Genomic DNA, 13866 nt, shown 5'->3' on the forward strand with positions numbered 1-13866 from the left:
CGTAGTGTCTCTTCGGCCCCATATAGATAAGGCTGGAACATAGCCGAATCCGATTGCAACATTCCCGGGGTTCATTACGTTCATTACGTCGGAGTGGCGACACAACCTAACATTCCTAATGTAAGAGCGGTTATTCACAACTTCGTTGTCACCACTCTCGACTTAACGCCATCTCAAATTCATCATGCGCTTGGCCCAGTCTGATCTCGGCCGTCACGATGACAAGATGGCTAATGAGTATACACCATTAATCACCACTGTTACTGTCGGCCCGCCCCGACAAAGATACCCTCATCACATCATTCGCCGGTTCTGCACCATCGCTCTAGGTTCATCTCTCATTGCCCTTTTCATTACCTTTATCATCACAGTTGTTTTCGCACCTCAGCATAACACTCATCACGGATGGCCTGGTCACCATAGGAATCGCGTCACCTACGAGGAGCTCCAAACCATACTCTTAGAAACTCCAAGTTCATCTAAGGCTACCGAGTGGAGCAAGTATTACACATCCGGCCCACATCTAGCTGGCAAGAACTTATCTCAGGTAAGACTCCCTTGGTTCAGAAATACGAATGAAATTCTCAGCAGTAAATATATCGTAGGCGGAATGGACACGCGACCGATGGAACGAATGGGGAATTAAGTCTGATGTCGTAGCGTATGAGACGTACATAAATTACCCGGTTGACCATCGACTTGCTCTCCTAGAGAAGGCCAAGTCAGATGCCGTCGATCCTGAAGCTTGGAAAGTGGCCTTCGAAGCCACTTTAGAAGAAGACGTGCTCGAAGAAGACCCAACATCGCAGCTGGAGGAGAGCATCCCAACATTCCACGGCTATTCCGCGAGTGGGAATGTTACTGGATCATATGTTTACGTGAACTACGGTACATACTGGGACTTCGAAGACCTCGTTAAAGCCAATGTCAGTCTCGAGGGTAAAATTGCCGTCGCTCGTTATGGAGGCATCTTCCGAGGATTAAAAGTCAAGCGGGCTCAGGAGCTCGGTATGATAGGTGTTGTTATGTTCACTGATCCGGGTGACGACGGCGAGACCACCGAGGCAAACGGCTACGACACATACCCGAACGGTCCTGCGCGGAATCCTAGCAGTGTTCAACGTGGTAGCGTCCAATTCCTCAGTGTCGCGCCGGGAGATCCAACAACTCCCGGCTACCCTTCCAAACCAGGCGTGCCCCGAGCGCCGGTTGATGGAGCTATACCAAGCATTCCGTCCCTGCCGATATCTTACTTGGAAGCCTTACCGATTCTAAAAGCTCTGAACGGAATTGGCCCTCGAGCTAAAGATTTCGGTCAGTATTGGACTAGGAACACCGGTCTTGATTACAAAGGAGTCCAGTATAATATTGGACCCTCGCCGGATGATCTTGTACTCAATCTATACAACGAACAGGAATATACTATAACGCCCATGTGGGATGTAATCGGCATTATTAACGGTACTATTCCCGACGAGGTCATTGTTGTGGGCAACCATCGTGATGCTTGGGTGGCTGGTGGCGCTGGTGATCCCAACAGTGGGTCTGCCGTTTTGAATGAAGCTATTCGCAGTTTTGGTAAGGCTCTGGAAAAGGGTTGGAAGCCTCTGCGAACCATAGTCTTTGCTAGTTGGGATGGAGAAGAATATGGTTTAGTCGGTAGCACTGAGTGGGTAGAAGAGTATCTTCCGTGGCTAACAGCCGCCAACGTCGCCTACATCAACATTGATGTTGGTGTTCGTGGGCCAATTTTCTCTGCCTCGGCCGCTCCTCTGCTGCACAAGCTAATTTATGATGTGACCGCTTCGGTACAGTCGCCCAATCAGACCATCAAGGGCCAGACCGTACGCGATCTTTGGGATGGACGTATAAGTACAATGGGAAGCGGTAGCGACTTTACAGCCTTCCAGGACTTTGCCGGAATCCCCAGCCTTGACATCGGTTTCGGTGAGGAGAGAAGCGATTCCCCGATCTACCACTACCACAGCAATTACGATAGCTTCCATTGGATGTCCGAGTTTGGCGACCCTGGCTTTGTGTATCACAGAACGATGGCGCAGGTCCTAGGCCTCATCACCGCAAAGATAGCCGATTTGCCGCTCCTCTCCCTCAACGCGACGGATTATGCCATTGCGCTGGAAGAGTATATCAAGAAGGTTGAGACGAAGCTGACGACTTCCCAAGCGAACCCGTCTACTGAAGAGGAGATATTCGAGCTCAGAGCCCGTGCCGCCGGCACTGAAGTCAAAGGCGATCCAGACGCCCTGAAAAACACACTAGGTCGCTTGTACCAATCCGTAGATGCGTTTAAGCAATCTGCCATTGAACTTGATGCCAAGTCGGAAAGATTGGCCAAAGAGGCGAACGGACAAGTTCCCTGGTGGAAATGGCTTAGCAAGCTCAAGCTGCTCCATGAGATTCGCTCCACAAACACTAAGTACAAGAAGATCGAGCGCGCCTTCCTATACCAACTCGGCTTGGACAGTCGGCCCTGGTTCAAGCATGTTGTTTTCGCACCTGGCCTTTGGACCGGTTATGCTGGGGCTGTATTCCCTGGGCTCGACGAGAGTATCGATAAGGAAGATTACGTGAACGCCACGAAGTGGGTTTACATTATCGACGACTGCATTAAGACTGCTACCAAAACGATTGAATAATTACATAGTATACGGAAGTTTGGATTGTGTCCGAGTTCAGATTAGGACAGTTTTTTATATATAAGCGGAATGAGACTAACTATCATATTAGATGAGTTAATAGGTTGATAGCGTTAACGAACCAAGATTGTATACCCAGGTAGCTGGCTAAGGCAAACTATACGTAACGGGTAGTCATTATGGAAATAGCATTCTCGGCCCACCTGCCTTGAGGCGAGAATGATGAAACAACCTCAATTATACTAGAAGGACCTCACCTTCCGTATACCCATGCCATGACTCAATGGGTGTTGCAACTTCCCCAGCTTCACGAATCACCCGCTTTAAATTCCCTTCTTATTCTCTCACCTTTTCGCTTCCCTTTCTCATCCCACAACTTACTAGACGGCCTCACAAAGCAGCCTTATATGCATTGCTCCCCTTCATCCGCATCAACTAACCTTATTGATATCGTATTCTAATGCCACCGCGGTCTACAATGCCTCCCGAAACACCCAGCAGAATGAAATGTCTTGTCAACATGAATATCTCTGTTTCCGAAGATAGAGTCCAGGACGCCTCCGTCTCATTCAGTCTCTCAACTCCACCGCAGAATGTCTCCGCTACATCGTCTACAGATCTTGTCAGCGACATATGTGACCGGCCAGCACAACTCGAAGCGCCAGTCAGTGGGACAAGCGATAAGGTGGCATTGTCCGGAGATATCATACGGCGAAAACGACCACGACTAGCAAGCCCTAAGCTAGGGAGTAATGACGGAATCGGCAACCAGTGGGACGAATGTATCCACGATCTCATGTTCTTACTACAGCTCGTTATGCCGGATTTTAACAAATATGATGCTATTTTCGACGCCTTCCTCGCGATTATCTATAGGGTCGGTATGGATGGTGTCAAGCGTATAAGGAGCTTCATCCTAGAGGACTGTGAATGGTATCGGCCCGGTACTTGGATATGTTTGAGGAACACGTTCTTGAGATCCTCACGTGTATGTCTATTGGACAATGAAGAGTGCGACTGCCAACCTGCATATAGATACAATCGTACCTGTTTCTATCTCAAGAAGGTAGATGGCGGTTTAGTAGCGATTCGTATAGGGTCCCATAAATAAGGGAATGGTTCAGCGTACCAAAAGAAAAGTACTGGTTGCGGAATTTAGATAATGGTGGTGTCCCTGAGCGTTTGTGGAATACGTGGGTTACCTAAAGATGCCCTGACTTGCTACTGGCTAACGAGGAAGGAGTGGAAGATGATGTCGAGGATAGGTGGAGTAATGAATACAGAATGGGCAAAAATAGTCTTCTATCAATTAACCTTTTGTTAATAATATTTAAATATATCTTCCTAGTTTTCAGACCAGCTTTCGGATTCCTAAGGCCCGTAATGGAGATGGCTAGATTGTTGACGGGGGACGTACTTAACAGATACGACAAACGTATGCGAGGCTATTAAGGCATATATCATAGATGTCTTGTTACGTACCGAGTGCAGTAGAGGCTGGGTAATAATGGGTAGTTTAAAAATGCGGCACGCAGAAGTTTCTTGGTAGTCCCGAACTTGCTGTCAAATACCTTGACATGCCTAGAGGCAACTACGCCAGAAAGGGATCCAAAACTATAGCTGGGGGTTTACAATTCCCTCCGAGATGTATTGAGATGTTTAGACTATCTCGGTATCACCTCTGAAATTATATTGGGTGGGCTCACGGGTATAGGTAGGGTGGGGAAGCTCGCCGTAAAAGTCTGCCTTAGCCAAACTCCGGGATCTTGTGATAGACACGGTTATGGTCCATAATAGCTTGGAATAGTAGTACTGTTAAGCTTAATCGTTATTAAGAGCGTGGATTAAGCTGGTTAACTTCGAGAAGTATGCGGTCCCAAGGCTAAGATCAGCCGTTAGAGTAAACCATTGCCGCTTTAGGGAGGCGGGGAGCAGTCTTGTCCAATCAGGTTCACTACATGACGACGAACCTAGGTGAATCAAGACTTGGGAAGGCAGAACGATGATCAATTTAGGAAGAGATCGCATAAGGCTTTCTATATCCGTAACATATCAAACGAAAAAGTTCAATCTTAAAAAACTATGCTTCAGTCACCGTGGAAACTGACGACACCACGGAAGGGCACAATTGCCCGTACCGTCTCTCCTTAAGTAGGTACCTTTACTAGCTAGAACGCAAACACAAAAGTATAGCGCGTGGTAGTCAATCTCGTATTCTTCCGAGAGCCAATACTGCCTACGACCTCCAGGTCTTCCAATATTGAACGAGTAGTTAGGCCATAAATTTCGAAACCGTATAGCGGGCTCAGAAGATTGGACGTAGGAACGTAAATTTACGTTTCGGATCTCGTTCCACCTTCCAATGGTGCATTTCGCGGCCTTCTACTTGATCAGATATATATTCAAGAGAACGACAGGCCTTGGCGCAAAGATGGGATATGGTTTCATTGACCTCCCAGCTCTCTTCATCATCAGGATCGTAGTACCAGTCTGTAGCGATTTCGAGCTTGCGCAAGTGAATAAAGTGCCTCAGTTGGGAGGCGACTTCCTATGAATGATTTGTTAACCCAGAATATGATATATAAGAGCCGGAACGGACATACACTTCGCTTCCAGGTGAAAGTGGACATTCCTCTAATAACAAGATTCTCTAGTAATGGGAATGCACGATTAATGTCTAGAGAAGTATTAGCTAGGAGCCTAGGTACAGACTTAGGAATTCAAAACAATTATGTTAGGATGACTTACTGCGCAAGGCCACCACACCGCTGATGTCGGGTAGCTGTATGTATATCTCTAGGCTTTTCAGTGACGGGAGATATGCCGTTATACTGGGGTCGAGAGCCGACCTAAAGCAGTTGCTTCTGACTTCTAGATGACGCAGTCTAGGAAACATGCGAGTGAAATAGATCGCTCTAGTAGAGGTGAACCCTTTTAGTCGAATTGTGAGCGGATTGTAAGAAACCGTATGATTAAGCCGTTCCTTAACCTCTTTGTGTATGGCATCCTCGTACCAAGCGGCTAGCTCGTCGCCTGGCCCGGTACTTTTGATAGTAATTTTGAGGTCATTTAATCTCCGCATTTTGCTGATAAGAGATAGAATGCACCTGATTAAACCCGGAATACTAATAGTATAGTTACTACGGGGGCCGGAATAGGGGTCTCGGCTGAAGAACGTGGCAATGGCGATATGTATAGAGCTATTGAATCCGCGATTAAAGGCTGCATGCTAAGGTACGTTGGTAGGGATGGAGATAACACTCACGTAGTATGGGTACGAACAATCTGGGTTTGCATATGATCTTTGAGGATCACCAAGTCCCCGTGCAAAGAAGGTGGCATGCCAGTTACCTTCACATTCTGGAGTCGGAAGTCCCAACCAGCATTGCGGAGCTCTTGGCAAGTTTGGGCGAGAGCTTGCTTGGAAGTAGAGTCGCAGGCCTCAAATATCATACGACGCACGCAAAAGGGCAGGCGCTCAAGAGCTGATTTATGGAAGCTTTCCGGCTTTGGCGCTCCGCGTACCTCCACCAACCGAAGCTTGGAGTGGCTAGGGATGGGGAAAGAAGCCATGGTGATCGAGTATCGTGAAAAGTGAAAGGCAATGTGGCAGTATTTATGATTAGATATGCTGGCGTGGTTGGGATAGAAGTATGATATGACTATGGTTACGTTAAAGAATTGGCGATGATAGATTTATAGTGTAGGTCGGTTTGTAATTAATTACTTTCGGGCCAATAGCCGTTTTAGGTCTTAGGTAGGAAGATTAGAAGTCTACTCAGAAGGTACGAATACGGTAACAGGCAATTTACCTCTAAGATCTTGTGTATAATGCTGAGCCTCTGGGGTTATAGGCGGAGACAGAATTCCCTAGGAGAGCTTGTCAAGGGTGTGTACTAGTGCGCTGTTGAGATAGTGTGGGGTTTAGGAGGAGGTGAGAGTACTAGAAAGGTGAATACCCGGAGTGGTGGTTTTGAAATTTCGTAAACAAAGGTTAGTTTTGTAGGTGCTATTCGAACGGCAATCTTGCTAGAACAGAATACGAAGGAAGGTGCTGATTCAAGATTGAATTTATGGGGAAGGATGTAAAACTGTAACTTCCCTGGTACCTATCCCAATAATTTAGACTTTAGTTAGGTGATGGCGTTAAGATGGAAACGGCAATCGTGACAGGGTCTTGCCTTGCTTGTCATAGCAACTAAGATTAGGTAGATAAGCATAACATATATTAATGATCTACGTTATTATCTTCATCTCTCTAGAGTAGCTAGGGGCTCCGGATATAGGTAGACGGCAGCGTAAGATATGGAGAAAGCGGGATATCTGCTACCAAAGTGTATGGATAGGGCGAGAAGAATCTATATCTATGGCTAAGATAGGGCTTTCTAGCCATCTACTAATCTTTAACATCACTTGCAGAGAGAGACGAAAGAGGAAAACCGTCCATTACTTGAGCGAAACTGGGGAAAGTTTACTGGCCGGAGAGTCCAGACATCAAACTTCAAGTTACTAAAGTAATGCTCTTCCTATGCTCTAGCTTCCATAAGTTAAGACGTGCCTATGTGGTGTATCAATACCTATATCGCAATCAAGGACTGGATCTGCTGTCGTCGCGAAAATCACGTGATCATCATTTATTCACGTGCCTGTTATCAATCCCGGTGTCACATGATCTTCTTGCCCACACGTGCGCCGATCGGCATAGTACCCGCTTTCGTTAACATAACTATCGGCCCCATCTATGGGTTTCGGGTTCGGGGGGTCGGGTAAGATAGCATAGGAGATCTATAAGTTCTTAGGCGACGAGTCGTATGACGTAAGCGATAGCAAATCGTAGGCTATATCGAATACAATTTTCTCGAGCAATATCAAGTGGTCCTATTCTTACGAAGTAGTAACGGATAAAAACTTAACGCTGGCAATAGGCCGTGAATATATACCTACCGAGAGGTGGTAACTTCCTGAAATACGAATTTATTAAGGAAAGTACAAAGCTGGGTATAATTTATCTTTGCTCCGTTGACCTCGGAGGTGTTTACCAAGTTCACAAAACACACCCCGGGGTTTATAATGAGTTGTGCTATTTGCAGATTGGTCTGCCAGTCTTCTGAAAAATAATCTGTAAAATAATCTGTCTGGAAGGGCTGGCAGACCAATCTGCAAATAGCACAACTCTATCTTAAAGAAGAGGCAAGATGTATTCGGTGATAATCCAATCACAGCTGATCAAGTCGATGAGCTGATCCAAGAATGCCGCCTCACAGAAGACCTGCGCAAGGTAAGCTGTTACCCTCGTTCCCATTACACCCAGTCTTAATATTTCTTTTTTAGATTTTTAGCCCGGCAAAACGTGGTCCCACTAACGCGGGTGGTCACGACGTAAGTGAGCGACCATCGAAGCAGAGAAAAATCAGTTGGATGAAATTCGGATGATGGGACTGTACAGCGCGTGCAGACTATGGGCTGTTCAATTCCGAAATTGTCTATATGCGGTCGCCTTAAGCTGTACAGCAGCTGCCTGAGCCTATAACTTATGGGAACCAAATTACCATTGAATTTATATTTGCGTATGTTTTTCAAAAATTTGGGAACTGCCTTAGGCCTTGTTAGGGTATGAATGGGTTAGGGGTAGTTGCAGGGTAGGCCCACTATAAAGGGGTGTGCAGCGCCCTCGTAAGAGGGTAGAAGACAGGCGTTAATAGTTCAATCTATCTATCCTGACATTCACTCCACGTATGACATCAATCAGGGGTACAATATTCGACAGCTTGTCCTGCGAGTCCGTGAGTAACCGCGGTTATTCAATTAGTTATGGGTTTGTAAGTGGCTCTTGGTCAGGAGCCGTATTATATGTTGTGTTCTCTGGTCTCGGTATGCCGTGCATCGCTCATGGTGTTCATCGAAAACGCGCCGCGGTTATTTACCTCCTAGGTAGAGGTGCTACGTCTAAGATAATTTCCTCTAGATCCCCTCGGAACGAAGACTTGATGCATAATTACGAGCTTTGCAATGCCGTATTCGTATTATTCTACGACATACATCACAACGTACACTGGCTACCCACGCACTTTGGATAGCGGATCTCCATGTTATGTTTCAAAAATATATGTTAACTAGATGAGAAAGTATCAGGCGAGTGGTTAGATAACATACACTATCGTCTGACCAGCGACTACAACCAATGTCAAGATATTTCACATTGGGGAAGCATTGTGCTGCACTTATGCTCCTATTAACTTTAGATCCAAGGACCCGAGAATATATCATGGAAAAACTCTTACGGCGATAATATTTCAATTCTCTCGCTTGATCGGAACTTGACTAGATCTGAAGACGCTTAATTATTTTAAAATGTATTTCTCCGGTAATAAGAGGTGCAGCCTCTTGGAAACACAAGGAGTTCAACAATACATATTGTAGATGCGAAAATATACGCAAGATATAGAATTAGGTACCTTTGGAGTATTGAACCAGATTAGCATTAACACGCGTAAGCTACTGGAAAGCATGCTGTTACCCAGGGCCTTGAAGCTGGAGCACATGGCATCCTGGAAGTCATCCGGCGAGGACTCGTATATATCGAGGCGTTCCATATAGATCTTTAGGCATTGGAGTTTCTCCATTTTACTGATGAGAGCGGTGGCGTATTTAGTTGACGAACAGCCTCCTCCGGGTTGATGGTATTGAGGGTGGATACTCTGGCTTTGGTATGCACACCTCATATCCCATTGTTGAGAGCGATTTGAGGAGTCCGCTTCCCGAAATTTTCAACGTATGAACAAGCGAGGAATGTTGCAATGGTGATCAAAGAAGAATAAGGGTGATAATAACATACAATCCTTAGAGTTTAGAGATGGAAGAGAGAGAGAGACAGAACCAAGCCATGTATACAATTAGGAGAAGATGGAACAAGGTCATCCAACCTTACATGCATTATTACAAGCCCCATTCACAAGCATGCACATACATAGGTACCTATACATTTAAGTATGTATCTAATCAAGTATGTGCCTGCCGTGTCTAATGACTTCTACATGTAATCGACGACTTCTGTAGGGAGTTACGGTATTTTAAGTACCTTTAGGTAGCACTTACCTTTTAGGTATGTTGGGTACGTACATCATAACGTACAAGGCAACGGCAATGGCAACAGCTACCGGCACGGATATGTGCCTTTGACGTAATGATATGTATAGCTCTTTCTCATGTAACATGCAACCAATCGGTGTATTAGGTACTTTTACGCCTTTGGTGGTATTATCCAGGCCTGTTATGTCCCTTAAGACCTTTAGATGGACTATATAATCGGTGACTGGTTAATTTTAGAGATACCTACTCAAAGGTACTCAAAGGGTCAAACGAGGCCGCTCTTTCCTGAACCTTGTCTGTAAGTCTTTCTAGATGTTGAGTAAGGAAGTCGCCGGATTGATACTTCCTTCTCAACCTGGGTGCGTTGCTATGGGTATGAAACATCTAACAGAGCAAGAGCGAACTCACCGCTGTTGCCACGTACAAAGACGGCAGCTACGCCGGACCTTCCTCTGCAACGAAGCTTCCCAGGTTAGATCCTAGAGTCCAGTATTAATTCAGACCGGTTTCCTTCAGACCTGAGGATTCTTCCACAATTCACCTCACATCTTTTTCTTTCCTATCAACATTCACCATCCCAATTCCAAACATTTTGGGCTGCGAATCCATTATACATATTGCACATACCTAAACCAAACATCCCTTCCTTGCAGAAGCTTCACCTAGAACCTCAAGTCATCTTTTTGGTTGACATACCCTGCGGGCAATAGCTTCACTGAGTATCACTAGGTATTAAGTTATCTGTATTCTTGACTACATCTCCGACGCTATCATTACTTTCAGGTATGTATATTCATTAAGTATTCTTCTCTCTAGATATATCCCTTTCATCTCTCTTAGGAGACTTATATAGCTAGCTAGACTTAGATACTGACTACATCCATTAGGATAGAAGACATCATGTTGGATTATTCCACCATGGACGGCAATACTCGAGGTCAAGGTCTTGATGAGTCTATCATTGTATGGCATGAGTCCGACACTGATATCGATATGTGTTACGCCGACGAGCTTGACATTGATATCAATGAGGACAAATCCGACTATGAGGGCGAAGATGAACCGGGAGAGCTATTTCCAATCAACACCATCATGCTGGGAACCGAGTCCGCCACCTATCATTGGCATTATCCCATTGACCATATGTCATGGGTTAAGCGTGTCTGGAGCGCCCTTGACCCCGAGCTCCCAGGCATAGCAAAGGACGCTGCCGCAATGATACTCCTAGCCGACAGGAAGGAACGCTACACCCTTAGCCCCGTCTTCAAGTTCTTGAATCAGCAAGCCAAGCTTAGAATGCAGGGTAAGGCAGCCGCTCGTATCCCGCGTCTGTACCTAGCAATCCTCCAGGCCATGGCATTGTGCGATGACAAAGCCGCATCTGGCATCTACGAGCTTGTTCCGTCCCTGAAGCCAATGGAACACTCTTCGGGTTCAAATCAGGACTCATCTGACCATCGAGGTACCTGGCATTGGGGCTCTGACACATCTATTGTGGAGATATTCACCACACACCCTCCCAAAGGTCACACGAATCCCTATGCTATCCTAGGTCTGACCGATGATTTCAAATGGCCGGTAGGCTGGGATATGGACTGGAGTTCGGAATCTTCCAAGGGAGAGCGCATCTGTTTCGACAAGATTTCTCCACATTGGGAAGCTCACCTCATGGAAAACAGTCGAGAATCGAATCCTGAATGGTACAAGGCATGCGTTGTATCTGGAGAGGTGGGCGATTTGCGTGGTCTAGCGATGATGCCGCGCGGAATGTCGGATGCTATTGACGTCGAAGGATGTATGCATACGACGCAGTCCGCGGTCAAGTATCAAACCTTGACAGAGCAACTGAAGCTGATGATAAACAATGGCAATATCAGTGGAGATGCCGTTGACAATCTGTTGAAGCAGATTGAGGGTCACAGTATCTAGAGTTGTATCTTCGTGTTTGAGACCTAGTTTCTTTTCTGTGGTAGGATTTTCGCCTTTCAGAATGACCCGAGGGGGGGAGGAAGGGAAGGAAGGGGGAGATATGACGCAGCTAGGGAAATGGCCTGAACTCCGTTATTAACCGATATGATAATTGTATTATATTGGGTATGTAGTCTAGGTCTCTCAATTACTTGTCCCAAACCCAGCGGTTCCACTTTCAGTCCCTACTTCTCTCAGTGTTCTTAGCAGTCCCGAGGTATCCTCGCCAACATATCAAGATCCTATCGCCAACCACGTCACACCGCACGAGTATAAAACCGTATCTGCCCAGCTATCTGCGTGAACGGTGAACCCATGAGAACTGATCTCTGTCGCGTAAACCTTGACTCTAAAGTTAGACCCCCCTTTAACACTGGCGGTATTCATGCTAACCAACACCGTCGGAATTGAGGTAAACTCCTTTGTGAATTTAATCAAGCCTTCGGTCTTCTCTCTAGGATGATCCCACGATCTAACATCACCTGTGTTCCAAGTCCCGCTATCGAGTTTAATCTTTTCAATTGGCGGCGGAGAAGTCACAACAACCTCAAGCCCAACCGACCGAAACTCAAGCTCCCCAGTCACATTCTCAAACTCTACCTTGAGCCATAAGGCCACGCCCTTCCCTTCTTCTTCCGCCTTTACATTGTGGCCGTGCAACGGAACTGTGAAGTCTCCAGTCTTGCGCAGCCTCTTCTTCTGGAAGACCTCATCGCTACCGGACATAATTACTACCTCATCAACACGTGCGGTTTGAGACGAGAAGTCAACCGCCACCTTGTTATAATATGAAATATTATTTGGTAGGCCGTGGAGAGGGAATAGAACAGTTCCTTTTAGTTCCCCGGGTTTTGTCGGTCTTATTACTGACCCTCCTTCGTTGGCTGTGATGCTGAAAGAGTTGTCTAAAGTGTTGATGGCTCCAGCGCCGTGAGACGATACCCACACTCGCATCTTGATAATTTCTAGTAATGTAGAGTATATTAGCTTTTTAAATAGTTATTTGAAAGTTAATTGGGTAACTAGTGGGTGCTCACTAACTTGTCCTTCAGGGCTGGTATGATACTATTAATTTATTCGCCTATATGAAGACAGAGACAGTATTTGATATCAAGTTATATAAGGCTAAAGAAAAGACCTTGAGTTCAAATTAGCTTGGAGCCTGATGCTTAAATAGTAAGAATCGAGCATGATGTACCTATGGAAAACTGATAGCGGTCATCCTATGCTACACACTTATCCTAATGTCTAAGGGTAGGAAAGGCGAGGCTGGTTATGGGGGCTAAATACGACGCTAGGACTTGGAATTATACACTTTTACGTACCTAACTCAAGTATGACAAATGGGTGGGACTAGCTATATTCCTTTATGGCAGGAACCTTCTACTTTGATATTATTTTTAAGACGCAGTATCAACCCGTAGAACAGTTTAGGGGCGAAGTTTAACTGGGAAGCCAACACGTTCATGTTGGTGTTTCGTTCAGGATGGTTGGCATCGTTGGAAGCTATGTGACCGATTCCGACCGATTCCTAATGTAAGAGAACATAGTTACTAAGTTGTTTAATTGTTCTTCTATTATGTACACAACGTAATGGTCAGGTTCTAGTTGGGTGGTGCGATAATATGCCGGTCCCTTTTCAATCGTTACTAATTTCTAGCCTACGTAACAGCTCACAACATACGTAACGATATATCCCGAGCTTCCTAAAATGTTAGAACTCAGCAACCCTAGAAGACGCCACTTGACGCAAGTCGGGCAACATGTTGATGGTGATGAGCCTGCTGATACAATCGCTCAGGCGATGGGAGACACATACTAGACGTAGCCACCATCTACTTGCCATGCCGGGATATACTATTACGGCCATGGTAAATATCATTGTGATCATGATACTTGGAACTTTCATAACAGATTTGGTTATAACGAAATATATGATTTGAATATTCTTTAATAATCAGGCACGTCTAATGAGTTTAAAGCTAGGTACTCGTGATCACAACTATGCAATAGGAAACCAACCTCCGTATTGCGCAAAAAGTTACAATCACAGGCATCTTACAGAGATGACTTGTATATATGCAGAAGACGACCCTTCGTCAAACATATTAGGTTAATCCCGGGGTAGGTCACTTCGCAAAGCTTCATCATT

General features: G+C 45.6%; 5 protein-coding genes across 5 annotated transcripts; 3 read left to right on the forward strand and 2 right to left on the reverse strand.

The window, feature by feature from the left end:
- Positions 1-226: 226 nt before the first annotated feature.
- Positions 227-2657, forward strand: F5Y00DRAFT_250660 (Zn-dependent exopeptidase; the record flags this gene model as incomplete). Its single annotated transcript, XM_048009753.1, has 2 exons — positions 227-547; positions 606-2657. 2 exons carry the CDS (start codon positions 227-229, stop codon positions 2655-2657), a joined length of 2373 nt encoding a protein of 790 aa, XP_047869281.1.
- A 230-nt stretch (positions 2658-2887) lies between these two features.
- Positions 2888-3814, forward strand: F5Y00DRAFT_99834 (uncharacterized protein). The gene has a single exon (XM_048014433.1). It carries the CDS (start codon positions 3118-3120, stop codon positions 3766-3768), a length of 651 nt encoding a protein of 216 aa, XP_047869282.1. The 5' UTR covers positions 2888-3117; the 3' UTR covers positions 3769-3814.
- A 1148-nt stretch (positions 3815-4962) lies between these two features.
- F5Y00DRAFT_257379 (uncharacterized protein) lies at positions 4963-6230 on the reverse strand (the record flags this gene model as incomplete). Its single annotated transcript, XM_048010546.1, has 4 exons — positions 4963-5205; positions 5261-5334; positions 5406-5857; positions 5923-6230. The coding sequence occupies 4 exons, from the start codon at positions 6228-6230 to the stop codon at positions 4963-4965; spliced, it is 1077 nt and encodes a 358-aa protein (XP_047869283.1).
- Positions 6231-10664: 4434 nt separating this feature from the next.
- Positions 10665-11675, forward strand: F5Y00DRAFT_257380 (uncharacterized protein; the record flags this gene model as incomplete). Its single annotated transcript, XM_048010547.1, has 1 exon — positions 10665-11675. The coding sequence occupies one exon, from the start codon at positions 10665-10667 to the stop codon at positions 11673-11675; it is 1011 nt and encodes a 336-aa protein (XP_047869284.1).
- A 273-nt stretch (positions 11676-11948) lies between these two features.
- Positions 11949-12440, reverse strand: F5Y00DRAFT_257381 (uncharacterized protein; the record flags this gene model as incomplete). The annotated part of the gene is made up of 1 exon (XM_048010548.1): positions 11949-12440. One exon carries the CDS (start codon positions 12438-12440, stop codon positions 11949-11951), a length of 492 nt encoding a protein of 163 aa, XP_047869285.1.
- Between the last annotated feature and the right edge of the window lie 1426 nt (positions 12441-13866).

This window comes from Daldinia vernicosa (assembly GCF_022497035.1).
Source record: "Daldinia vernicosa strain CBS 139.73 unplaced genomic scaffold F5Y00scaffold_3, whole genome shotgun sequence".
NCBI lineage: Eukaryota > Fungi > Ascomycota > Sordariomycetes > Xylariales > Hypoxylaceae > Daldinia > Daldinia vernicosa.